Here is a 25,510-nt window from a genome sequence, read left to right as displayed (position 1 = left end):
GAGTACCTGTCCTCAATCAGCTGCACCTTCTCCTTGATCTTGTCTGAGTAGAGGTTCCCCTCAGCTACCAGCTTGTTTCCAGAGTCCACAGGACTCAAAACCTTATCCCGGTTGTTCTCCATAGACACCAAGAAATCCTCAAACTTCCGGATCCCGGCCTCTGCGGCTTCTAGGGAGTCTGGGGGCTCCAAGTGAGCCAGGGTATATTCCTGTCGAAGCAAGTTTCCAGACAAGGCATGGAGGTGAGGAGGTGGAGGAGAGGGCCCTTGCCAGGCAGGAGCATCCTGTGCAGCCATGCAGGTTACAGCATGAATGGCACCCCCTGCAGTTGTGCAAGGAGGAAGGTCCCTGAGTCCTGTTCCCTGTCCCTGCCCAGGGCACCTGATGAGCAGGGCACCCAAAGACACATGGAAGGATAGCCATCCAGGGAAAAATTCACTTCTCTGAAGGCAAGAAGAGAAGGGGATAATAGAAGACGAGATGGTTGGATGGCATCGGTAACTCAACACACATGCATTTGAGCAAACTCCAGGAGATGGTGAAGGACAGGGAAGCCTCGTATGATGCAGTCCATGGGGTCACGAAGAGTCAGACATGACTGAGTGACTGAACAGCAACAACAAGCCTCTAACTGGCCCAAGAATAAGACACAGTTTGGGACACAGGACTGGAAAGGGCACACGATAATGAACAAAGAGGACTGTCCCCTGAACTAGAGAGAATCTAAGAAAAGCACAGTTTGATCCCTGAGCCCTACAGCACTTCTGCAGGCTTATAACCTACAAATTCTCTCTTGCCCTGACAGATGCCCCCAGCCCCTAGTGCCTCTCCCTACCTGGTTGCTGAGGATGGCCTCAGCCTGCTTGGCATCTTTCTGGAACTCCTGGAAGCCGAGGCACTGGGTGAGGGCCTGGCTGCGGCTCTCCCACATCCGGCTCAGGGCGTCCCAGCCCTTCTCTAGGCCGTCTAGCCGCTGGCCCAGGAGCAGGTACTCTGGGTCTGTCTGGCCATGGGTCACCTTCTCCCCGGACACCCTGACTTTCTGGTAGCTCTCCTGGTGCCTGTCGATGTCATCCTTGATGGCCGCGTGCTGCTGCAGGAGCTGCTCGGCCTCCGGGAGGGACTCGGGCATGTCCTTGGAGGCCACATCCTTCTGGGTCGTGGAGAGCCAGGCCTGGAAGGCATCCAGATCCTGCAGGAAGGCCTGCAGTTGGCTGGCTTCCCCCAGGGAGGCCTCCTGGCTCTTCAAGGCCTGCTTTAGGCCCTGCCACAGCTCTTCCACATACGCCTGCCTCTGCTCAATGTCCTTCTTCAGCTCGGGGTGTGATGCCATCAACCGCTGTGACTCCCGCTCCAGCGTGCCCAGACGGGTCTGGATGGCAGCCACGTCACGCTCCAGCCCCGACAACTTGCGCTGGATGGCAATGACCCCCGCCAGGTCCCGGCCCAGGTCCTTTGTGGACTCCACCACCTTCGTCTTGTCCACGATCCACTTGCCAGTCTCCTCGCAGTCCACGCAGTAGTTGTGCACACGGAGGGCCGAGTCCACCGCCTCCCGCCGTTCGGACACCATGGTCTGGAAGTCCTGCCACCTGCCGAGGGAGACGGGAGTCAGACAGCCCCTTCCTTCACCCTCCCCACAGGGTGTCCCTTCCAGATTTCCCACCAGAGTCTCCCCCGATAGAACCTGCACGCTGAAAAAAAGAGTCACCTCTCCAGCAAACCGTGATGAGTCAGTTTGTCCAATTTTACCCAAGACAACAGAACTGCCAGAGCTTTCCATTAGCAGGAGGTGAGCTGTGATGTTATTACAGCCATCAATAAAGGAACACGATGCTCTGTATGTAAGCTCTATGTGTGGTTGAAATTCAGGCAAACAGACAATTTCCCAGGTTTTTTGAAATGCAAGCGTATCTCGTTTTATTCAGCTTTGCTTTACTGTACTTCATAGATAGTATGGGGCTTTTGTTTTTGTTTTCTTTTATGAATCGAGGATCTGTAGCAATCCTTTGTTGAAACATCTATTCGTGCCATTTTTGCAACATTTGCTCACTTCATGTCTATCATATTTTGGTAATTACTGCAATATTTCAAACTCTCTCATTATTATACTTGTATAGTGCTCTGTGGGCAGTGATCTTTGATGTTACTATTGCAAAAAGGTTATGACTCACTGAAGGCTCAGAGGATGAGCATTTTTTAGCAATAAAATATTTAAAAATTAATATCTGTACATTGTTTTCCTAGGCATAATGATGTTGCACTCTTAGTAGACTGCAGTACTTTTTGTAAACAACTTTTATATGCACTGGGAACTCCCCAAATTTGTGTGTGACTCATTTTATTTTGATATTGATATTTTGATATTTGATTATTGGGGTGGTCTGCAACTGAACCCACATTATTTCTGAGGTATGCCTATACTTAAAATAATTAGAAACACCCCATTATCAACCATAAGAAAACTTTATGACACAGGATCCCAGCTGCCCCAGAGGAACCACACAAATGTCTAAGACTATGTTCTAAGTGTCCAGGGCCTAAAGAAAGCCAGCATGGCTGTCAAAGAAAACAGTTGTAGTGAAGAGAAGGAAGAAGAAGAGGAAGGGGGAAGGAGAAGTTGGGATTGTAACGAAAACATCTTAACCTTCATGTGCAGTGTGGAATGAACCTGGGGAGTGTGCAAAAGTTGGGCAGATGTCCTGCAACTGGTCTGCAGCCCACAGTAAGCCTCTTCTAAAGAGCCGCTCAGTAGCTTGGGCCCACACCACCAGGGACACCACCCCTGGACCTGGGTTTACTCATCCTGCGTCACTGTGACCTGGAAGCACACGAGAGTACGCTGAACGTGCAGTCGCTAATTGAGCTCATCTCTCTTGATTACCCACCACGTACAAGCATTATGAAGAGCTCTGGCTTTGGGCCTTAGGGAATGAGAGTCAGAGTCAGACTTTGCTCCACGGAGTGTATGAGTTAGAAAGACAGCACGATAAACTCATCAAGCAACCATAGTGTAAAGTACGACGCACGTAGCTCACGCCAGGCAGAGAGGACCAAGGGAGCTGTGAGGAGCAGGAGGGGTGACAAGAGCAGGTCTCACGGTGGCCATCTGAGCTGTGCTTCAGTGAACACATCACCAGCAGTGAGCTATTTAAGGATGGGGCCCTGAGTCACTCATCTTTGAAGCCTGGGCACCTGGGGATGGAGGTAGAGGGAGGAGGCAGATGGACGGGGTAGAGTGCATCGTGGGCATTCCCAGGGTGACCTCAGTCTGGGGGTGGAAAACAGGTCTGCAAAGCAGCGGGAGGAGGGCTGGGAAGGAGCGGGAATTCCAAGACAGAGAGGAGGACGAGCCCAGAGAAAGGATGGGAAATTCCAGGAAAGAGGGGAGGAGTCCAGAGGTAAGGCCCCTGACCTCTGGGGAGTTTTGTGCCTGTAACACGGATGCTGCTGAGGCTGGATGTTAAGGGAAAGGGGCTGGAGGTTCCCCCCAAGGTGGTCTGAAACTGCTGTGAAAGGAAAGCGAGGTGCTCCAGGGCTGGGAGGCCTCCCAGCTCCATCCAGAAGCCACAGGAGACCATCTGGCAGTGCCCCTAGGAAGGAGGTTCCATGGTGACTTTCCAGGCTTCTCTTGGTATTGCCTCTCTGCAGCCACCAGGCAGGGGCCACATAGCGGACAGGGTGACGTTTGGGTCTAGTCTGCCTCCCAAACCCACCTTCCCCTCCCCTGCACTGTCTCTCAAAGGGGGGATGTGTTAGAGCTGCTCTAGGCAGTACTGGCCAGGCCATGTCAGGAGTCCAGGTGTGGTCCTGGGCCCAAGATATTATAATATTGGCCAACCAGAATGTGTACGGTGGGAGGTAATCACATATCCGGTAAGTGCTTGAGTGACTCAGGTGTGCTGAGCCTGGCACGTTTCCGTTCTGTCCTCGGTCACTCACGGTGTTACATCACACAACCATCACGTACGTGTCTTGTGCCAGCCACTGTGCCAGGCTCTGGGGACAGAACCACAAATGAAGTAAAGTGCTCCCATTCAAATGGGCAGAGGCAAGTAAATGTTTACTCCATCAAGTGGTGACAAGTACAATGGAGAAAAGTGAAGCACCAGTCCCTGGTGGTCCAGTGGTTAAGACTCTGCACTTGTAATGCAGGGGGCGCTGCTTCAATACCACGTTGGAAGACTAATATCTCACATGCTATGTGGTGTGACCAAAACCCCCAAATAAACAGTTTTAAAAAATCCAATTTAAAGGGGAAAAAAGGGGGGGCTTCCCTGGTGGTCTAGTGATTGAGAATCTGCCTGCCAATGCAGGGGAGATGGGTTCACTTTATGGTCCAGGAAGATCCCACATGCCGCGGGGCATCTAAGCCCCTTTTCTATAACTTCTAAGGCTTGTGGGTGGCAACTATTGAAGCCCACATGCCTAAAGCCTGGGCTCCACAAGAGAAGCCACTGCAATGAGAAGCCCGCACACTGCAATTAGAGAGTAACCCCCGCTCGCTGCAACTAGAGAGTAGACCCCGCTGTTGCAACTATAGAAAGCCTGCATGCAGCAATGAAGACCCAGTGCAGCCAAAAATAAATAAACAATTTAAAAAAATCTTTAGAAGGAAGCAAGAAAATTGAGGCAGAGGAGCTGGATGAGAAGGAGGAGGTGATACTGTGAATGGGGTGGTCAGTGTGAACTGCACCAAGAAGGGGGCATGTGATCTGAGATCTGAGTAACGTGCAGGAGTGAGGATACCTGCAGAAAGAATATTCCCAACAGAGGGAGCCGCAGACGATATAATCTTGGCGCTCAGAGCTGTGGACGCTATATAAGATACCGTGGACACTGTATAAAACACCATGGACACTATAAGATACCGTGGACGCTATAAGATACTGCCCTTCATTCACTTACAGTCTAGTAGAAAAGTTCTTAAAAGATGAAAGTAATTATAATAAAAGGTAGAGTGTGAAACTCTAAGTCAGTCAAGGAAAGATACTTTTTCATCCTGGAAACTGGGAAGGAGAGAGACCTGTACTGGCCTGAAAACAAGCACAATTTAGACCATATTGTTGGAGGAGGATGGACCCTATAGAGAGAACGGCACACACATGGAGGCAGGACGTGGGTGCAGGTGAAGGAGGACAGTTGTCTTAGAAACAGTCGAAGAGCTAACACGTGGAAGAAGAATTGGGGTAAGTTTCAGCATCTCTAACAGGCAGAGCCAGAACCGATGTATGCAAATTTCAAGGAGGCAGATGTCCACTCACAATGAGATTCAACTTTGTAACAGAAGGGACTGACCCCAAGTAGGGTGGGCTACATGGGGAGGAAGCATTTGTGCAGGATGCAGGCTGTCTTGGATATGTGGCTCAGGATGCTTTCAATTCTCAGACGTAATGGAAAGCCATCTCAACTTCTCAGGCCTCTAAGGATGGCAAGTACCTTGGTGTTTTCCACTTAGGACAGTGCATGGCTTAGGGGTCTGTAACAGCATTCTCTGACTATAGCTCCTCAAAGCAGCAGATCACTGGCTGACAAGTTCTTCCTGTCTCACACACACACACACACACACACGCACACACACTCATCATTGTTACCTCCAAGCCTAAAGAAGAACTGAGGCATCCTCCTCGTTGGCATAAACCTCAGCTGGTAGAGGACCCTCCTGAACTACAGCCCCCTTCTTTGGCTGCTGAGACACTCTGGTGGCTCCCAAGTATCAGGGGGTTACCCCTGGCCTCTTAAGCCCCCTGTGCTGCTCCTTTTCTTTACAGCCAAGTCTTCCCTAACCACACCTCCCAGGCTGCCTCAGGCAGAGCAGGGTGCGGGCACAAGTGTTGGGTAATGGATTGGGGCGGTGGCGAGGCAGTGAACAGGCACTGTGCATGTCAAGCCCAGGGTACTGAACGGAAGACAGGTGCATGCACTGTCCTCAGAGACTCTCAAGGAACCCGTGGCAGTTACATCCTGCACTGAAAGCAGCCCCCCTCCAAAGGCTCCTTAGGGCCTGTTTTTCCTTCTGGCCATGACGTGTGCTCAAGGCTTCTTGCTAATGCTCCTCTTCATTCAAGCCAGTCTCATTATGAATGCCGCATTTTGGCATAAGCAGGAGCTTTCTTTTATGGACAGTACTTAAGAGCTCTCAGAAAGCAATCTTCCCTAAGAACGTCCGGGGAAATGTGGCCTGAGAACCACGTGGCCTGATTCTGTGGATGCACTCGGCATTTCCTCCATTGCTCAGCACGCACCCATTCCAGGCACAGCACCGCAGCTCTGTGACCACATCTCTCTCCCTGGGCTGGTCACCACCCAGGTCCCTCCTCCCTGGGGCTCTACCTCCAGGGTCAGAAGGAGACCATGGCAGATGGAGGCAGGAACTCTGAGGGTACAAACCTGGCACGCATTGCAGGCCTCCTGACTTCTGGGCCACACCCCACAGATGTGCCAGAGAAGAAGCCCCCATCTCGAAGCCCTCCCCACACCCGACCTGGTGTTCAGGTGGTCCTGGCACTTCTTCACTTCCATACTGCGCGGGTGGTTACTCTCTACCAGGCTGTTGGCAGCAAGGTTCACACCATCAATCTGAGTCATCAACGTCTTCATCTCCTGGTCCAGGATGTCAAACCTGACGTGGACAGAGAAAATGAGGATTGCTAAGGCAGTGGCCAGAGAAGGCAATGGCAAGCCACTCCAGTACTCTTGCCTAGAAAATCCCATGGATGGAGGAGCCTGGTTGGCTGCAGTCCGTGGGGTGGCTAAGGGTTGGACACGACTGAGCGAATTCACTTTCACTTTTCATTTTCACACATTGGAGAAGGAAATGGCAACCCACTCCGGTGTTCTTGCCTGGAGAATCCCAGGGACGGGGGAGCCTGGTGGGCTTCCGTCTATGGGGTCACACAGAGTCGGACACGACTAAAGTGACTTGGCAGCAGCGGCAAGGCAGTGGCAGCTTCTGCTTTCTGCCCGGCTCTTGCTTTCTCCTTCCACCTCCTTCCACCAGGTAAGAGGGGAGAAGGGAGAAAGGTGTGCTGACACTCCCTCTTTTCTGGTTCATGGGTCCAGTTTTATGGTTTAGCATTTCCTGAATGAGGCTAGGAGAGACCTGGTTACTTATACAGGCCAATGTCTCAACAGAGATGGAGGAAAAATGAGGTGTAGGCGGTGTTGATGGCCACAGAAACCACCTGCCACACCTCCACTGGCCCAGCTGCTGCTCATGAACACTGATGCCACTGCTTCCACCTGAAGGATACCTCCCCAGGCAGGTGCTCCGTCCCTGTGGGAGGAGAAGGGTGCGCTGCTGAAGCTGTGGGCATCCTGTGTTATGAAAGCTGACCCCTCTGAGATAAGAGCCCAGGTCCCTCCAGCATCAGCACAGGACCACTGGGGAAGGATCAAGGAGTGGCCTCTTTCTCTCAGCTTCTTGGATCTGTACTCAGGATGCTGGGGGCAAGCCTTGCCATGCCGGAGTGCTGATGGAACTCAAATACTGCAAATGAGAGTGGCCTTGGACTGATGGTTTACAAACTGGTCTCTGAGGTCCCTGAGGGTTCATGTGGTTTAGGGACTGCCACCAAAAGACAGCCTCTCACCTCCCCCTTAACAATGTCCCCTCCGCTTTCCTCTGTGTTATATATCAGGAGTTCCATATGCAATTCATTTGAACAAAGGCTGCTGTCACTGAAAAGTCATCGAACACTTGGACTAGAAAGAGCCCCTTTGGGAAAGGCCCTGGAGGGGTGAAGTACCTAAAGTCACAGAGCCAGATGAGAACTCGTGACTCCTGGTGCCTGGCCTCTGCTACAAAGGGCATCCTACAGCCTCTCGGAGAGAGCCTTGCTGATCTGGAGGCTGTTTGGGGACTAGAAGCGCAGATTGTAGGGGCTGGTGAGAGGGGAGGGCCAGCTCTGACCTGTGCTGCACGACCTCCAGGTCCTCCAGCGTGTCCGGGATCTCCATCTGGGCCAGCCACTTCCCCTTCTCGCTCATCCACAGCTCACAGGCGTCTGTCTCCCCAAACACCGTGTACAGGTCCAGGGCATCCTGCAGCCTCTGCCGCCGCATGTCCGCCTGGGCCACCACCTGCTGGTAGAGATCCCGGAGGGCCTGCAGCCGGTTGGTCACCTCTGGGGAATCCTGGAACCCTTGGGGGAAGCCCTGCGCCTGCTGTTCCAGGTGCTGCATCACTCCGCGGCTCTCCTCCAGCTCCTCCAGGAAGTCCTTGTGCTTTTTCCCCAGGGCCCGTGTGGCCCCTTCATCCTGCCCCACGTCTTCCCCTGAGAGCAGCCGGTGGGCATCCTGTAGCCAGGCCTTCAGATCATCCGCATCGCCCTGGAACTGGAAGAAGTTCTCAGTGTCCTGGAGGTTTTTCTTGCAAAAGGCAGCCAGGTCCTTCAGCTCGTTCCACTGGTCAGACACCTTCTTGATCCGGACCTCGATCCGCTCATGCCCAAACTGCTTGCGTGCCACCATGCCCTCAGCCTCCCGGAAGATCTGGTCCAGGTGGGCATCCAGCCCGCGCAGCTCATCCTCAAAGGCTTTGTGCTTACGCTGCAGGATGAGCACGCTGGTCAGATCCTTGCCAAAGTCCAGGGAGGAGTAAATCTGCTCCTTCTCCTTGATCCAGCTCTCGGCCTCGTCCATCTCCCAGAAGAACTTACAGAGCCGCTTGGACTGCTCCAGCTGGGCCTTGCGCCCAGCTGCCGTGTTGCTCAGCTCCTCAAAGCACTGTTCCAGGTGGCTGACACGATCCCGGATGACCTGGGGGTCACAAGGCTGGTACCCTGGGTGGCATGGGAAGAGGAAGGAAAAGGGGATAAGGGCTTCATCATCTCTGGGCAAGTTTCAGACCTAGAACCACACCACCTAGAACCTGCCATCTCACTGGGGCTTTGGGATTGGATGGAGGGGTTCTCAGTTGCTCAGAGGATAGACTTTTAATTAGTTCTTTATATTGAGTTTCCACTAAAACTTCAGGAATTAGTGGGGTTAGTTCCCACTAAAACTCCAGGAATAAGAGAGGTTAAAAGTTGGGTCAGCTCTCAGTAGAAATGCATAACGTGAAATTATTTTTAAAAAGATCCAGGAATTAATTTCTAGATGATTCTTCCGAGAGGCAGCAGGGGTCACCTATTTCAGACGAACTAGCCGAGAGGATGAAAGATGACGGATGCCTTGTTGGTGCTTACACACCTTTCTGATAGTAGATGACTGAAGCAGTCGCCTGCTCTCTGGAGAATTTTGCTCTCCCTCAAACTTCTTTCTTGTACCACGTGTTGGTGAAAGAGGCAGAACTCTACAGCTAGACTTATCCACCCTGGGGTGCTGGGAGTGCCGGGCCAGAGGCCTCAACAGAAAAACCTCAACCTGCAGCCTCACCTGACCCCTCAGTGAACTGCAGCGTGGCTGCGGTGATGGCCTTCACTTTGTCCCCTTGGATGGCAATGTCAGCCTCCATCAACTTGTGTTTCTGTAGCAAGTCCTCGACCTCCAACAAGTGCTTCCCAAACTCAGCAGACAAGAGGTGAGCCTGGCGAAGAGGACGGACAGTGTATAGGGAGTAAGGAGAGGTGAAGAGACCCACGTGCTAGGAGAATAACCTTCCTAAGTGAGGGTCCATGGCACTGGCAACCAGCATGTCAGATGCAGCTGGAAAATGCAGCTGCTCACTGGGAAACAGGCTACAGAGCAGGAGTTCCCACTGGGGGTGCCCATCAGAATCATCCAGGGGCATCTTTCAAGAGTTCAAGTCCCATACTCAATCTGCCCGCATGTGCCCCAGGGCTGGGACCTGGGTGTACGTATTTTAAGACAGGTCCATGGGGGACTTTCCTCATGGTCCAGAGGTTAAGACTTCACCTTCCAGTGCGGGGGATATGGGTTTGATCCCGGGTCGGGGAGCTAAGATCCTACATGCCTCAGGGCCAAAAAACCAGAATATAAAACATAAGTAACACTGCAACAAATTCAATAAAGACTTTAAAAACGGCCTATATCTTCAGGATGGGGAACACATGTACACTCATGGCTGATTCATGTGAATGTATAGCAAAAACCACCACAATATTGTAAAGTAATTAGCCTCCAATTAAAACAAATAGAAAAGAAAAAAAGATATTAAAAAAATGGCCTATATCAGAAAATCTTAAAAAAAAGAAAGCCCCAGTCAGCCTGATGTGCATCCTCAGTTGAGAGTCACTGTGATAGCGGGAGAGGAGACTCAGACTTCTCAGTGGCCCTGGATGCCGACTAGAGTCAGATCGTGATTACTCAGAGCCCGATTCTCCAGGCTCCTGAGGGAGGTCTGTCTCATCCAGACCCTGCAGGCTGGCACCTGTGTAACTATGAACCCCAGATTTCTTGATCACCAGGGATACAGCAGACTGGAGCAGAGCAAGCCAAGCTGTTGAGAGGCAGATGCCATCAGACACTGTGCTGCCTTAGATGCTCTGCTCAGACTTGGCCGAGGGGCTGGGAGGGGCCTGTGGAAGCACAGCTTGCTGAAGCCCCAGGTGGAGGGGGCGGGGGTGCCCAGGCCCACCTTGATCCCGTCCATCCAGTCAATGCTGTGCAGCATGTCCTGGAAGAGCTTCTGCAGGTCCAGCGTCTTCTCCAGCCTCTGGCGCCGGGCCCGCAGCAGCTCCTGCAGGTAGTCCCACAGGCGCAGGATGTTGTCCTTGCGGGCCGTGATGCGCTTCTGGTCATGGTAGTTCTCCCGCTCCAGCTCCTGAGCCAAGTCCTCCAGGGCCCGCACCCGCTCCTCGTAGGCAGCCGTGTCTGTCTCGATGGCCTCGTGCTTCTTCTTGGCGGCCTCCACTGCTGCCAGGTCGTACCCGAAGTTATCCTGTCCCCCGGGGAGAAAAACAGGCACTTTGGTTAGGGTCCCCAAGCGCAGAGAAACGGCAGGTCTTTTAGGAGCAACTTCTGCAGGAGAAAGCCCTTCTGCTATCTTTTTCAGCCTACCTTATCAGACAAGTTCCAAAGATTAAATGTCTCACAAGAACCTTGGCAAGAAGCTCGTGATCTTATTCACTGGGCCCTCCGGGTGGGTGTAACGCTGGGTGACTGTCACTAACAGAGCTCTTTCCCACCTGCTGGCACTCGCCACCCTGCCTGGAGTGGACCTGCCCACTTCTGGGCGGGAAGGGGCTTCTTGCTGGAAACCCTGCAGCTGCACACAGAGGGCTTGCCCTGTGTTCCCTGGGGCGCCTGCACACTCTCCAGTTCCTTCAGAATGCTTGCTTCCCCCTTCTGGATGGAATTCAATTTGATGCCAAGATCCCAGTGGGAAGGGACTGACGCTCTCATGGAGAATCAGTGCTGGGGTCAGTTTCAAGCTAGTGAAATGTGACACAGACCTGAAGGCCAGAGTCCAAGGGGCATGTCTGACACCCACAAGGTGCACGGCTTTCATCGCATCCCCAGTTCAGTTCAGTCGCTCAGAGGACCCCTGAAATGTCGACGTGAGCTCTGGCTCTGGGTGATGCTCCTGGCTCATGGGGGATAATCTTTGGGGCCATTTTTGGATTGTGTGGCTCTTTCCTAAAATGAGACTTAATAGGGAATTCCCTGGAGGTCCAGTGGATAATAAGACTCCACGCTTCTAATGCAGGGGGCCCAGGTTCGATCCCTGGAGGGGAACTAAGATCCCTCATGCTGCAACTGAGTCCATGCACTGCAATGAAGACCCAGTGCGGCCAAAAATAAATAATTAAAAAGTGAGACTTAATCAGTCTGGGAGAGTTCCTTTTCAGATGTCAATCCTGACCCACCCAATCACAGGGAGCAGGGCTGCAAGGCCTGTGGAGAGGCTTATCCCGCTCTGCCCGCCCCACTGTCTGCAGCCCCAAGGGCACCCCACTACCTGGGCCACGAGGCGCTGGTTTTCGTTGAGCCACGTCTCTCTCATGGCAGCTTTTCTGTCAAAGCGCCGGGCCAGCTGCTCCAGCTTCTCCTGCCGGATGAGCTCATCCCTCAGGGCCAGCTCCCGCCGGTACTCAGCTTCCTCCAGGCTTTCCCAGGCCTGCGCGGGGTGAGGGGGGGCAGATGAGAGCTCTTGGGATTTGGGGGTCCCATCCCGACTCTTTCACCAGTACTGAGTGATTTGAAGAATCTAGACAGAACCTGGAGAAGGTGATGGCACCCCACTCCAGTCCTCTTGCCTGGAAAATCCCATGGACGGAGGAGCCTGGTAAGCTGCCGTCCATGGGGTCGCGGAGAGTTGGACACGACTGAGCGACTTCACTTTCACTTTTCACTTTCATGCATTGGAGAAGGAAATGGCAACTCACTCCAGTGTTCTTGCCTGGAGAATCCCAGGGACGGGGGAGCCTGGTGGGCTGCCGTCTACGGGGTCGCACAGAGTCGGACACGACTGAAGCGACTTAGGGGCAGCAGCAGCAGCAGTAGCAGCAGACAGAACCTAGCCTTCCAGTTTTCCTGTTTAAGCCAACTGAAGATTCGGGGAGCACTAATCATGGCCCCCCAGTCCCCTCTTCCCCTAAACTGGCCTTCCCGTAAATCGGTCGTGGCCTCATATCGCGTTATTGCCTCCGTGGGTGCTCAGTAAATTCCTGTTGAGTAAATGGCCACCACAAACTCCACTGGAATTTCCAGGTGGTGGTAGGCCTCCAAATCCCCAAAGTGTTACAAGGCATTCATTCGCCTTCATTAAAAGTAGTTGACATTCCCTAAAAGCCCTCCAGGTTCTACAGAGAATACGCTATAAGCTGGACTCTGGACATCTGAAGAGGGGACTGCGCTGGTGGACAGTGGGTAGAGCCCGACCTCTCAGTGCTAGGCTTGGATAGTACCCTCAGCAGCCAGCTGGTCATTATTAACAGCACAGAGAGTGGCTTGGCTTACCCCTGCCCAGGAACCATTCCCTATGCCCTCATTAGGAGAAGCTCAGTTAACCCACTGGCAAGCCTGCTGAATCCCCATTCTCATGGCATTTGAGCTGGAGCTGTGGAGCAACTGCCTCTTTTTCTTTTTTATTGTTTTTAAATTGAAGTATAGCTGACTCACAGTACTGCATTAGTTTCAGGTGTATAGCATAGTGATTCAATATTTTTATAGATTATACTTCATATAAAGTTATCATAAAATATGGGCTATATTCCTTATACTGTACATTACATCCTTGTGTTTTATTTCTTTGACAGGTAGCAGTCTGTACCTCTTCATCCCCGTCTGCTATCTTGCCCCTCTCCCCACCCCTGAATGGAAGGATGGTGGGTCGAGTCTGACCTCTCAGGGCTAGGCTCAGACATCACCCGCAAGAGCCAGCCGTGTCATTAACAATACCACAGAGAGTGGCTTGACTTAACCCTTTCCAGGGACCATTCCCTGTGCTTCTATCAGCAGCTGTATCGACCCACTGGCAACGTGAAATGGAAAATGCTGCAGTACCCTGTTGATGTCGGACACCAGTTTCCCATCGTGGGGCGTATACACTTTCTGATTGTTGGCTCTCATCCGGGACTGGATGGTAAAAAGTAGGACTTCCAGATTCCCCTTCTCCTGAAACCTGTTGAAAAAACAGAGGTTGGGTGATGAGTGTTGAGATTCCCACAGGCAATTTTTCTTTCGTAAGTAAACATGGAACCCTGGCATCTTGGAGCTTGGATAGCAAAGCATATTTCTCTTTAAAAAGTAAAAAGAAACACAATATTGTAAATCAACTATACTTCAGTAAAATTTTTAAAAAGTAAAAAGGATAGAGGATCTATATGTTTTACCTGTTACAACATTAGTTTATCATACTCACCAACTGAGACCTAATAGGGGTTGAGTCTTTGCAACATAAATCAAAGAAAACACAACTACTTCAGTGTTTGCTTATCATTTGTTTCCATGGCGGAATGGTTAAGTGTTCTGGAAATTCCTGTAGGTATCAAGTTTTACCAATCGATACAAAGAAATTCTTCCCTGTTCTACAAATGCTAAAGGCTCCTGATCAGCTCTTTACTCAGTTTTTATGGAGTGAGTCAATAAGCCTTTGAAGCAGCATTATCCACGTAAGAACATATTGCACAGAAAGCAACTTTCACCTGAGTACTAAGGAGTTGGCTGTCCTGACAACTGTCCAAAAGTCCATATGCTTCTGAGGGGGGAGGAAAGGCTGGGCTCTGGGAGGATCTCGGGGGAGGGGATGATGGCAGCAGGATGGATGTCTGGAACCCAGTGTCCAGGAGAGCGCCAGGTAACTGAGCATTTTCCCATTTCTGCATGTGGCGAAGTATCTACCAACTTTTCCCTCCTTCTTGAGGCAGCAGCAGATCAGCTGGTAAGCAAGGTCCCCAGGCCAGCCCAAATACCTGCTGCTCATAGGCACGTCAAGGAGGCTGTGACCTCAGGCATTGTCTTACAAGTGCTTACAAGGGCAGCCAAGAGATACCACCCCTGTGTGCAGTGCCTGGTAGACTCACGGGAGGTATTGCCTGGATTGGATTTAGGACTTTAAACATGGTTAGAGTCAGACCAGAAATCAGATATTTATTTAGAGTACATTCTAGACTCTGCGTCTGGCCTTTCCCTGTTTGTAAGTCATGAATGAATGAGCAGGGGAGGAGCAAAGTACAGGTACCACCAATGAGCTAGAAATCTACTTCAGGAGAGCTGGACAAGCTGAGGGCAGGCGAGCTAGAATGCCGTGGATGTACGTGTGCGTGTGTGTATACACGCATGGCTGTATTTGCGTGTGCATATGTGCACACAGCCCCTGCACGCACTGCAGTGGAGCAGAGGTCCCGAGAGGAAGGCTAAGTGCTCAGCTGATGGATGAGCAGTGACAGACAGGACAGAAGAAGAAGGATGTGTTTGATGATCAAGGAGGCCGCACGTGGTGAGCTCTGGGGCTGCAGATGCAGAGGTCGTTACCAGAGAACAAACCCGCAGCTAAGTGTGCAGGAAAGAGGAAGTCTCCAGCACAGGTTCTTTGAAGAGATTCTGAAGCCTGAGATTTCACTCCTGCTCCCCACTCAGGGATCTGGATCTGAGAAAGTACTTCCTTTGGCTATGAGTCAGGGGTTACTCAATGCCCATTTCCTGCAGGCTGACAGCTTGGGAGCAGGGAGACAAGACAAGATGAAGCAGGTGACAGACAGGCAGCTCTCTGACCTCCAGGATATGCCTCCCAGATCCCTTCTCCATGCCCTCCCACCTTCAGGAGGTGGTTTCTCAGCAGTTGATGCCCACCCTCCCAGGTGCCTGGGCCCTTACTTGGGTGGCTTCTCGATGGTGCGGTAGGTGCTGAAGGCCTGCAGCTGCTGCTGGACACCGGCCAGGGAGTTGGCGAACTTGCGGCTGTTCAGGACAGTGATGGTCTGCTCGATCCAGGTGAGCAGGTCCGAGGCCAGGCCACTGTACTTCTCAATCATCTTCTCGGTCTCAATGGCGTGGTCGATTACCTAGGGAATCACCTTATAACTCATCCTCATGAGAAGGGTGAGGACGGCAGTGAGGATGCCCATGGGGACCACAGTCGAGGTAGTCCTCCTTGCAAGCCCTAGAATGTTTATGCTGGCTTTGTCCCCACAGCCCAAGACCACTGCTGAGCAGAGGGCTGGATAGGTGGCGCAGGAGGGACCCGGCCGTGTTTAGGATCAGGAACAGCTCCCCACCCTCTCTCACCCTGTAAAAGACTAGAAAGCCTACTGTCCCAGGACATCAGTCACCAGAGGAGCCAAAGTCCTGTTTATTTAAAAATGAGTATTAAGGATCGAGGTCATTGGAAAAGACCCTGATGCTGGGAAAGATTGAGGGCATGAGGAGAAGGAGGCAACAGAGGACGAGGTGGTTGGATGGCATCACGGACTCAATGGACAGGAGTCTGAGCAAGCTCCAGGAGATGGTGAGGAGCAGAGGAGGCCTGGCCTGCTGCAGTCCATGGGGCCGCAGAGTCGGGTGTGACTGAGCGACTGAACAGCAAGGATGGAAGGCTTCCAGGCACTGCCTTTGCTCAACACCAGTGCACAAAGACGGATGAGAAATGGTCCCTACCCTGCAGGAGCTGAGGACCCAGCGTGAGGGTCTGTAGAATGGGGTGGCTCCCGGGTAGGCTATGGGAGCCTGAGAGATCTGACACCGCAATAGACTAACAAGTAAAAGCCCGTTTTGTTCCTGAGGGAACGTTCATGAGACATAGGTCTGAAGGAGGAAGGTGGATTCAGAGCTATGACCTCGTTGAGGACAGATCATCAACCTGTGCTGGAAGTCAGCTTGGGAACCATTAATGCGGCAATGCTTGGCTTCAGAGGAGGTTGGTGGGAGTGATGTGAGCCCTTTCCTATGGCTGGGGTCCACACATAAAGCTCTTAGGAGAGAAAGGGAGTGTCTGTCAAGGCCTGTGCACGGTGAGCAGGGACCCGGGGGCCCTGGTTTCACAGCAGCTCCGTACCTTACCAACTCGCTTGCCCTCCACCGCCAGCACCTTCATCTTGGAAAAGTAGTGGTAAAACGCTACCACGTAGGTAATGATGGATTTCTCGTCAGGGTTTTCTGTGAAGACATCTGAAAGGGGAAAGTTGGGCTCTCAGGACCAGCTAGAAGCTGGAAATGTCAGGCTCGAGGGGTTCATCTCCCTGTGTCTCCAGCACGAAGTTCAACTACACGTACCAAGTGACAGGCAAGAGTGGAAGAGGAATGGGGCTGCGGGTTAAGCCAGAGGATGAAATCCATATTACGACCACAAAGCAAGGAAGAAGGGAAAAGGAGGGCAAGACTACAACGGCTCCCAAGTGGGCAGGGGAGGCATCGGAGCCAGTATGGAGCTGAAGAGCAGACGGAACAGAGCCCTGGTCTGGCCACCAGGCCCGCATTGTGCCCACGGCTTGCTGAACACCGCCACAGGCCTCCAGGTGCCCTGCCTGTCTGGTGGGCGCCGGCTCACCTTCAGGGTCGAGGAGCGGGATGATGCCCAGCTGACGCTCGGCCACTTCAAAGGCGTGTTCCAGGTTGTGCCGGGCGTTGGAGTCCTTCAGCTTATCGAAGTCGATCAGGTCGGGCCTGGGGATGAAGCCAGACTGTTAGAGGGCAGCGGGCATGGTGTCCCCCACCAACAGGGCAAAGACCCTGGGCAGATGCAAGGAAGTGGCTGAGCCGGAGGAGTGAGAGAAGGACGCGGGATGGAGGAGGGAGCTGCGAGCACCAGCGTGTGGGGAAGCAGGATTTAAGGGGAGCTGGGTGCCGAGGGTGAGCGGAGCAGGCACAGTGGGTTTAACGTTCCTGTGGCGCTTGGATAGTAACCTACACACTAAGTGCAAAGTAGCCAAACCCCCCTCCCCCGAAGGGTTCCCCAGCTTCCGCAGCCCACTCCCCCTTCTCACCGGTGCTTGTGGATCAGGGCGTTGAAGGCCAGGCCATCCTTCCAGCTGGAGGTGAAGTTGGTGACATTGACGTGGGGGTAGCTGCATCCAAGAGAAACATTAAGACCTAAGAAACAGATTCTTTTGAGGTCCCTACAAGTGTGTGAACTGAGGGCTGACACCTCAGGAGAGGGGTGGACCTGACCCTTCTCGAATGGCTTCAACAAGGCAGCAGCTGTTAATTCCCACAGAGAGGCTCCCCCATCAGATGAGCCCAAGAGACAATCACCCCCACAGTCCCCACGGTCTGACCCAGGCAACTTTGGGATAGAATCCAACATTCCGGGCCTCTAAGAATCAGGTCTGGGAAAGGTTGGGGGCGGGAGGAGAAGGGGACGACCGAGAGTGAGATGGCTGGATGGCATCACCGACTCTGTGGACATGAGTTTGAGTGAACTCCGGGATTTGGTGATGGACAGGGAGGCCTGGCGTGCTGTGATTCATGGGGTCGCGGAGAGTCGGACACGACTGAGCGACTGAACTGAACTGAACTGAACTGAAGAATCAGGTCGGGGTAGACTTTGCATTGAATATGCCCAAGCTGCTATGGTTCTGGCGAATATGGGGGTGGGGGTGAAGAGGGTGGTGGGGACATGGTCGCGGCTGGTCCCCGGGACCTACCCTGCTGTCTTCATCTGACACCACAAGAGCAACGCGTCCTTGGCCGAGCGCGTCTCACGGCCTTCCTGAGTTTGGACGACGATGTCCTGAATCTGGGGGCACGGGAACAAGAGAGGGGAGACTTGCATCTGGCCCAGAGCTCTCCCCGGAAGGCCCCCCTCCCTCTCTCCTCCTCTGGTTACCAGCCCTGCAGCCACACTGCAGGCTGAGGCCCCGGCCCCAGAGGCCTGCTACCCTGCCATACTCCCCAGGTCAGAGGAGACGGCTCCAAGCGGAAACTCGAAGGGGAGGCTGAGAGGAAGTGCACGATGGCCTCATTCCTCCTCAGACTCTGTGAGGGCCGTGGGACGGCATGACTGTTGGAAGGTGTCGCGTTTGGATTAGCGGCTCCTCTCGCCTTTTCATCCTCCCTGGTTCTGCTGTTCTTACCATTTCATCGTGCACACCCGCAGTGAGTGAGATTGGACACCCAAGACCACTTGCAGGAGATCCTTAGGATGGCTGTTGAGTGTTATTTTCCTTCTCCCAGCCCTTTCTTCCTCCAGCTAGGTTTTTTCTGCCCCAAACCAGCAGGTGGAAGACCCTGCTTTCCTTCCCTTGGGCTTCCTAAATTTCCTTACATAACAGACCTGGACTTTCAAGGGCGGGAAGAGAAAAGCTTCTCACTGGAAAACACAGCAGCAGATTTTCTGTACTGTCTTTGCGAATGTTGAATCAAACTATTTAGAAAACCAAAGAGCTACCCATGTCGGGGGAAGGGGCAAAAGCAGATCTGGCGAAAGCAGCCAGATCTGAGTCCAGCTCCCAGTTTCTAGCTTCTCTCTCAAAAGACCACGGCACTGACTGGGCTGCTCGCGCTCAGCTTCAGCACGCTGGCGATGCTCAGGAAGGTCTCTCCTTCCTACAAGCACTGTCCCAGGGGACACACACATGAACGCTCACACTCATTCCCCACCTGGAAGCGCAGGATGATGGTCCAGATGAGGCCGAGGACCAGGCGGTGGTTGCCGTCCACGATGTCGTGGGAACCCATGTTCTCCAGGTGCACTCGCTGCTCCCTCAGGAACTGCAGGGCCTTGTCCACATTCTCCAGGCAGTGGATGCGCATCTTCCCCTTCGTGGGCTTTGGCTGAGGGACGGCATTGCCCCCGTGGGCAGGGAAGAACCTCACGGTCACGCCTGGACCAGCTCCTGTCATCAGCATCCACCCTCCATGCCAAACTCCACCTCCCAGCTCACTACTCGACAACGTTTTAACCCCCTACTTTCAGCAAAGTTCAGGGGTTCCCTCCCTTGAGCACCCAGAGCTTTGCAAGTGGGCTGTACCAGTACCGTTCCTTGGTCTAAACAGAGCTTTGTGAGTGGTAATAGATGACATTCAGATAAGTAACACAACAGGGAGTTAACTGAGCCCTTACAGGCACACTTCAAGAACTATTTACTGGCGATTGGCAATAAGAGTAGCTTTCAGTTTGGCAATTGATAATGGGTCCATCCTGCCATCCGACCTCCTCCCTCCTCACCCTTGAATGGCCTCAACTGAAGCTCAAGGGACCACCATTGCTGAGTAATTGCATCATCTGAAGGGTAATTAGTGGTAACTCTTTCTATGGGCCTTCAGTGAAGGGCAAGAGGCATTCTTTAACTTCAGCCTGGAGCTGAAAAGGTAACAGAAGAATGTGGAATCTTTCATTCAAACCCCAAGTATCTTAGCTTACGTCATCAGGTACAGGTATCATTTTACACGTGGGAGAAATGAGACAAAGAAGGTCCTGCCTGGTAGGTCCAAGGTCACAGTGAAGTGACTGAACAAAACATGAACCTTGACCTGGTTCTCCTGCAGGGGCAACATTGCTGCTGGGTGAGTTACAAATGAGAGGCCTGAAATAAATCTCCACTTGTAACAGTGATGGACACACAGGACCATATCTTCCACTCTTTCCCCCTGGTTCCACAAAGGATGCAAATTCTCCAGCTGGGTAATGGGATCTGTCTTAGCCTTTGCAAGGAGGCTGAGGGTAAGCTCACTGCAGGCCAGACAAAGATAACCAGATCCCAAGAGAAGAAAGTCAAGGGTTCTTCTTATGAAGCAATATGAAGGAGGTGGGAGTGGCTAGAAAAAAGCAAGAAATTCTGAGACACTTCAGCAAAATTAACTAAAGTTTTGATTGATATATTGAATGGAAAGTCATTGTATTTATGCTGGGACATACAAGTAGGGCTAGTGGTAAAGAATCTGCCTGCCAATCCAAGGGACACAAGAGATGTGGGTTTGATCCCTGGGTCGGGAAGATCCCCCGGAGAAGGAAATGGCAACCCACTCCAGTATTCTTGCCTGGGAAATTCCATGGACAGAGGAGCCTGGCAGGCTACAGTCTTTAGGGCTGCAAAGAGGTGGGCATGACTAAGTGGCTAAGCACAGCACATATTTAGATGAATCAGTTCAGAGAACCAATCAGTCACATGGATACATTGCATCATTACTATTGCAGGTTGTGAGAAGTGGAGAGGTCCCAGCCCGTGTCTTTCCTGCCGAGGGGACCCAGGACCAGCCACAGGGCCCAGGGTAGGGGCTTTACCAGCATCTCTCCGGAGAGCACCTCCAGCAGCTTGATGAGCATCCGCCCATCCCGCAGGTCCTTATAGAGGTCGGTGATGCGGCAGGACACGCGTGCCAGGTGCGAGTTCACCCATTTAGTGAAGGTCTTCTTCTGAACAACTTCCCGCTCATCTGGGTGGGGAGAAGAGCCTTGGGTGAGATGCCTGAGATTGGCAGAGTTCATTTACCATGTGATACGGGGCCAGAGGGTTTTTCACCTTAACCCAGAATTGCCCCATCCCTGGCAGAGGAGGTGGGTATATTTATTTTATCCCATCTATTCTATTCCCCTCTGGGAAGCATTGGTGACCAGAGTGCAGCCATTCAGTAGCTTCCAGCACCATGGTATCAAAGTGCCCCGAACCTAGTCACCTGCTTGCCTGTGCCATCAGAATGCTCTGTAACCCTGGGTCAGCAAGCTCAGATTTCAATGTCATGTTCACCTGTCCACTCACCCAACAAATACTCCCTCTGTCTAGAAGGATTTCTCTCTGCCCCTCTACCTCATCCCATCCCTTTCACCTAACTCCTAGTCATACTTTAAGAGTTAGCGGAAACAGTGCTTCTCCGGGAAGATTTTGTGACCCCTAGGTTGGGTCTCACCTGGTGTGCCCTGACCCCTACATCTCCATTGCTCATTTCTCTCTCCTTGTACTTGAATTAGTTGAAAGTCTGTCTTTCCTGCAAGATTGCAGGCTCCTTGAGTCCAGCAAAGTTGTCTCTCTTGTTCATCTCTATATCCCCAAAGCCTGGAGCCTGGCATACAGTAGGTCTCCAGAGCTGTACTGTAGCTGGCTGTGTGGAGGTTTATCCGGCTCCTATAACAGGTCTCCTGATACATAAAAGCAAAACACACTGCCTGCCCTCAAGGAGCTGCTGGCACGGAGAGAAGAAGGAAGAACAAGGAGACAATGAGACCACGTGGAAAATGTGATCCACGTTGGGTGAAGGGTAGCTGGGGCTTGGGCTGGAGGCTGTGCACTCAGTTCTCTTTCTTGCCTCCAGAATGGCAGGCATGATTTTCCATCTTCAGACCTGGGAAGCTGACACTCCCGGCCTGAATGGGCCTCAGTCCAAACCAGGCTGCTGGCCCAGGCTTTGCCAGTTCAAGTGGGCTACCTCTTAGTACTTCCGTTGAAACAGTTACTGTAAAATAAATGCTGGTATGTGTTTGGTTAGGGCTGGGAAGCTTGATTGAGATGCTGGAGAGAAGCCAGGGACTGGGACTTCAAAAAGAAGGGAGGACAGGGCAGAAGAGAGAGAGAGAAGAGGAGCAGAAAAGACAGAAACAAGGAGAGCAGGTTAGTGAACAGCCTGCGGCAAACTGCTCCTGGGCCTTGCGGCTGAGGGTTCCAGGTGGGAGCTGACCTGGCAGTATGCTGGGCCATGGAGAGTCCCTGGGGAGAGCGTGCTCAGGTTGGTCACAGTCGGGGCAGACTCCGAGCAGTCCAGCCAGGAGGGAATGTCAGCGCCGTGAAAGCAGGATAAATGTCGGCTCAACTGAGCCCAAACCGTGGAAGGGCTGGCTTCTTCAATTATTAAATGTCTGACTTAACAACAACAAGAGGAGCCTAGCCAGCACGGCCTCAAGGGGATCCTCCTGGCGGTTCCTGAGGCTCACAGCATCCAGTTCCTTCCCACTTCGTGACTATTTTGCTCATTCATCCTCTCAGCAACTGCTCACTGTGCAGTCATCAGATGCCAGGCTCTGAGTGGAGGTGGGGCATTCAGGACAGGAAAGAGTCCCTTCCTTGACGCAAACTTGATTATACATACGATGAGTTCTGGAGTCACGTGTAAAGAATTCTCTGGAAGCCATCTAAATAAGACTTCTAAGAAGAGGAAAAATATAACTGACTATATAAATCCATCATAACAAATATAAAATTAAAATGTGGCTTATTCATTCTGGGCCTCTGGGCAAAGTTTCAAAGGGAAAAAAAACCCTTATTCTACTGGACCCTTCCCTGATTTCAAGGTCTGCTTCAGCAAAATGTAACCAAACTTTTGATGATATATTGGAAGGAACGCAATTGAATTTAAGCTGGAACATGTTTAGAACAGAGCCAGCCTCAGCCCCATGCCACAATGCATTCCCTAGAGATCAGATCGACTCCACAAGAAGCTAACCTTTCTAGTCGTTTGTGGAGGGTTTGTCCAAGGAATTTTTGTCCTTTAGGAGGTAACTGTCTCAAAAAGTCAAAGTCCTTTCTTTCCTTACCTTTTCTTGTCTTTAAGAATCTAAAGAGTTCATTATGGGTGCTGAGACCTGTTTACTTGTGCTCAGCAAAATGTAAGGAAGAGCTTCTAACTGGGACATGGAATTTGATTCTAGGCTGCTGCCTGCCTGGCACATGGATCAGTACAGATGTAAACCACCCTTAGAGCTCTCCAGTTCTCAACAAATGAAGTGTATGGGGCCTCTAAATGCTGGAGATGCAGGTTTAGAGCTCAGGCAGGTAGCCTCCGGCTGCCTTTTACTTGAAGGTTGGGGTGCAATTGCCTAGGACACCGGGCACCCTGAAACAGTCTGTAGTGTTGAGATGGGGGAAATATTCTAAGAGGCTCATGACTGTTAAGGAGAGGCGGGTCCCAAGGTGGGGATGATTTCCATCAGCTCACAGCCCTGGCAGCTTCTCATCAACATGCTCCACGCTCACTTCCATCAGGTGCTCAGCACAGATGCCTGAGTGCAGGAGAGGGAGGGGGAGGTGCAGAGCAAGCCGGGCTGGGAGCCCTGGGGTGTGGACAGACCAGGGAGACAGCCAAGCACTGGGACTGCTGTCCCCAGGAGACCTGGGCCATCCTGCAGGGAACCACTGTGGAAAAGAGGCCTCAGCAAGGCCCTGCCATGGGCTAGGCCTTATTTCCGGGGCCCTAACTCTGCCAGTGTAGGGCTAGGGGCAAGTCTACCAGCATGGCCTGACTTGCAACCACCAGAACCTCAGAAAATACTCATCTCCACAACCATTAAGCTCAGGGCCTCTCCATTCCTGCCTGTTCCTCTCCCCTCCCTTCCTTGACTCTGGCCATCCTCCTCCTCCTCTAGAAAATTCCCCTTCCTCTCTGACTAGCGAGCTAGAATCACTCTCTGGGTATTGTGACCAGCTGATCTTTCTTTTACATTCCCCTTCAAAGGTTTAGTTTGCGGTCAAATAAACCCAACACAACTCAAGTATCTACCCACTAATGAGTTCATACATGGAAAGTACTTAAAATCTACCTGGCACACAGAAAGTTTGCGTAAATGTGAGCTATCATTGTTATCACTGATGTTACCATCATCACTGGTTGCAGGGCCCAGAAGCTGCAAGAAGCATGAGACAGGCTTACTCTCCCCAAAGGCCTCGCGATCTAGTTGAGGAAACAAGACACAGATCCACTAATAGTTTTAAAGCTGCCTAAGAGATAAAGGGCAGTTCATTTTAATAATACAAAAGCTGTCACAAGGTAACATTGGATTATTATCAGATAAAAGGCATGCAGAATAAATGGTCAAGGATCAAAGAGGAGAGAGGTCATTTCTAATTGGATCATTTAAGAAGGGGCTCATGAAGAAAACCATTTTGCACAGGCAGAGGAGGAAGGTGGGGACTCATGACTTGGGATACATAAAAGGGTGGTGCTTGTTCAAGAGTTGCTGACCAGCTACAGGTAACAAGAAAATACATGGAAAGCAGGTTTTAAATCGGATGTGGAAAGCCTTGAAGGAAAAGCTAAGAAGTTTAGATTTAATGTTAGAGGCTAAAGGACCCACTGAAGTGATGGGAAGATCATTTCCTGAAAAAGGAATTTGAAAACTCCCAATGATAATAAAATGACAAAACATATCAGCTTAAATTTAAAAATAATCGGGCAAATTCTATATAAATCTAGAAAGTCTCCAAAGGGTCACCAAAGACTTGAACAAATGGAAAAATCACACAAAATTCTTGAATAGGAAAACTCAATATCTAACGATGTCAATTTATCCTAAATTTATATATTTAATATTATTTAAAAATATATATAATTTAAGTTTGAGGAGAAACTAGAAAAACAACTAGAAAACTCATTATAAAAATAGCTAAGAAAATTTCAGAAAAGAAGAGTAATAAAGGGTAACCAATTTTCCCAGGTGTTTCTTCTAACAAATATTGTAGTATAAAGTTATAATAATGAAACTGTGTGATACTATCATATGGATAGATACATTAACAGAACAGAAATAGTCCCAAGGATATATAGGCATTTAACATCTGATAAAGGTGGTACTTCAACTATGAAGAGGAAAAATGGATTATTTGGTATAGAGTGTTGATAAGATCTCTTCAAGAAAATTAGAGATACCAAGGGAACATTTCATGCAAAGATGGGCTCAATAAAGGACAGAAATGGTATGGACCTAACAGAAGCAGAAGATATTAAGAAGAGGTGGCAAGAATACACAGAAGAACTGTACAAAAAAGATCTTCATGACCCAGATAATCACGATGGTGTGATCACTCAGCTAGAGCCAGACATCCTGGAATGTGAAGTCAAGTGGGCCTTAGGAAGCTTCACTACAAACAAAGCGAGTGGAGGTGATGGAATTCCAGTTGAGCTATTTCAAATCCTAAAAGAGGATGCTGTGAAAGTGCTGCACTCAACATGCCAGCAAATTTGGAAAATTCAGCAGTGGCCACAGGACTGGAAAAGGTCAGTTTTCATTCCAATCCCAAAGAAAGACAATGCCAAAGAATGCTCAAACTACCGCACAATTGCACTCATCTCACACGCTAGTAAAGTAATACTTAAAATTCTCCAAGACAGGCTTCAGCAATACGTGAACCGTGAACTTCCAGATGTTTAAGCTGGATTTAGAAAAGGCGGAGGAACCAGAGATCAAATTGCCAACATCTGCTGGATCATTGAAAAAGCAAGAGAGTTCCAGAAAAACATCTAT

At 51.2% G+C, this 25,510-nt stretch overlaps 1 protein-coding gene across 4 annotated transcripts in view; it reads right to left on the bottom strand.

Annotated features, from left to right (window-relative positions):
• SPTB (spectrin beta, erythrocytic) overlaps positions 1-25,510 on the bottom strand; it is a 127,554-nt gene that overhangs the window by 31,620 nt on the left and 70,424 nt on the right. For 3 of the 4 annotated variants that reach the window (XM_055436859.2, XM_055436860.2, XM_055436861.2), the window contains exons 3-17: positions 20,567-20,718; positions 18,943-19,116; positions 17,988-18,079; positions 17,328-17,408; positions 16,892-17,007; positions 16,400-16,512; positions 15,223-15,410; positions 13,411-13,528; positions 11,864-12,022; positions 10,541-10,843; positions 9,379-9,529; positions 7,913-8,783; positions 6,485-6,622; positions 836-1,592; positions 7-209 (exon numbers count right to left, since the gene is read on the bottom strand). In XM_055436859.2, the coding sequence (XP_055292834.2) occupies positions 7-209; positions 836-1,592; positions 6,485-6,622; positions 7,913-8,783; positions 9,379-9,529; positions 10,541-10,843; positions 11,864-12,022; positions 13,411-13,528; positions 15,223-15,410; positions 16,400-16,512; positions 16,892-17,007; positions 17,328-17,408; positions 17,988-18,079; positions 18,943-19,116; positions 20,567-20,718 (3,616 nt within the window). Of the gene's footprint in view, positions 1-6; positions 210-835; positions 1,593-6,484; positions 6,623-7,912; positions 8,784-9,378; positions 9,530-10,540; positions 10,844-11,863; positions 12,023-13,410; positions 13,529-15,222; positions 15,411-16,399; positions 16,513-16,891; positions 17,008-17,327; positions 17,409-17,987; positions 18,080-18,942; positions 19,117-20,566; positions 20,719-21,954; positions 22,419-25,510 lie in introns of all 4 variants that reach the window. The other variant, XM_055436862.2, reaches the window with a different exon arrangement.

Source organism: Moschus berezovskii, chromosome 9 (assembly GCF_049115385.1).
Source record: "Moschus berezovskii isolate FMDL1 chromosome 9, NW_MosBer_1.0, whole genome shotgun sequence".
In the NCBI taxonomy this organism is placed as follows: domain Eukaryota; kingdom Metazoa; phylum Chordata; class Mammalia; order Artiodactyla; family Moschidae; genus Moschus; species Moschus berezovskii.
The sequence above is the reverse complement of the archived record's forward strand: the minus strand, read 5'-3'. Positions and strand labels throughout refer to the sequence as shown.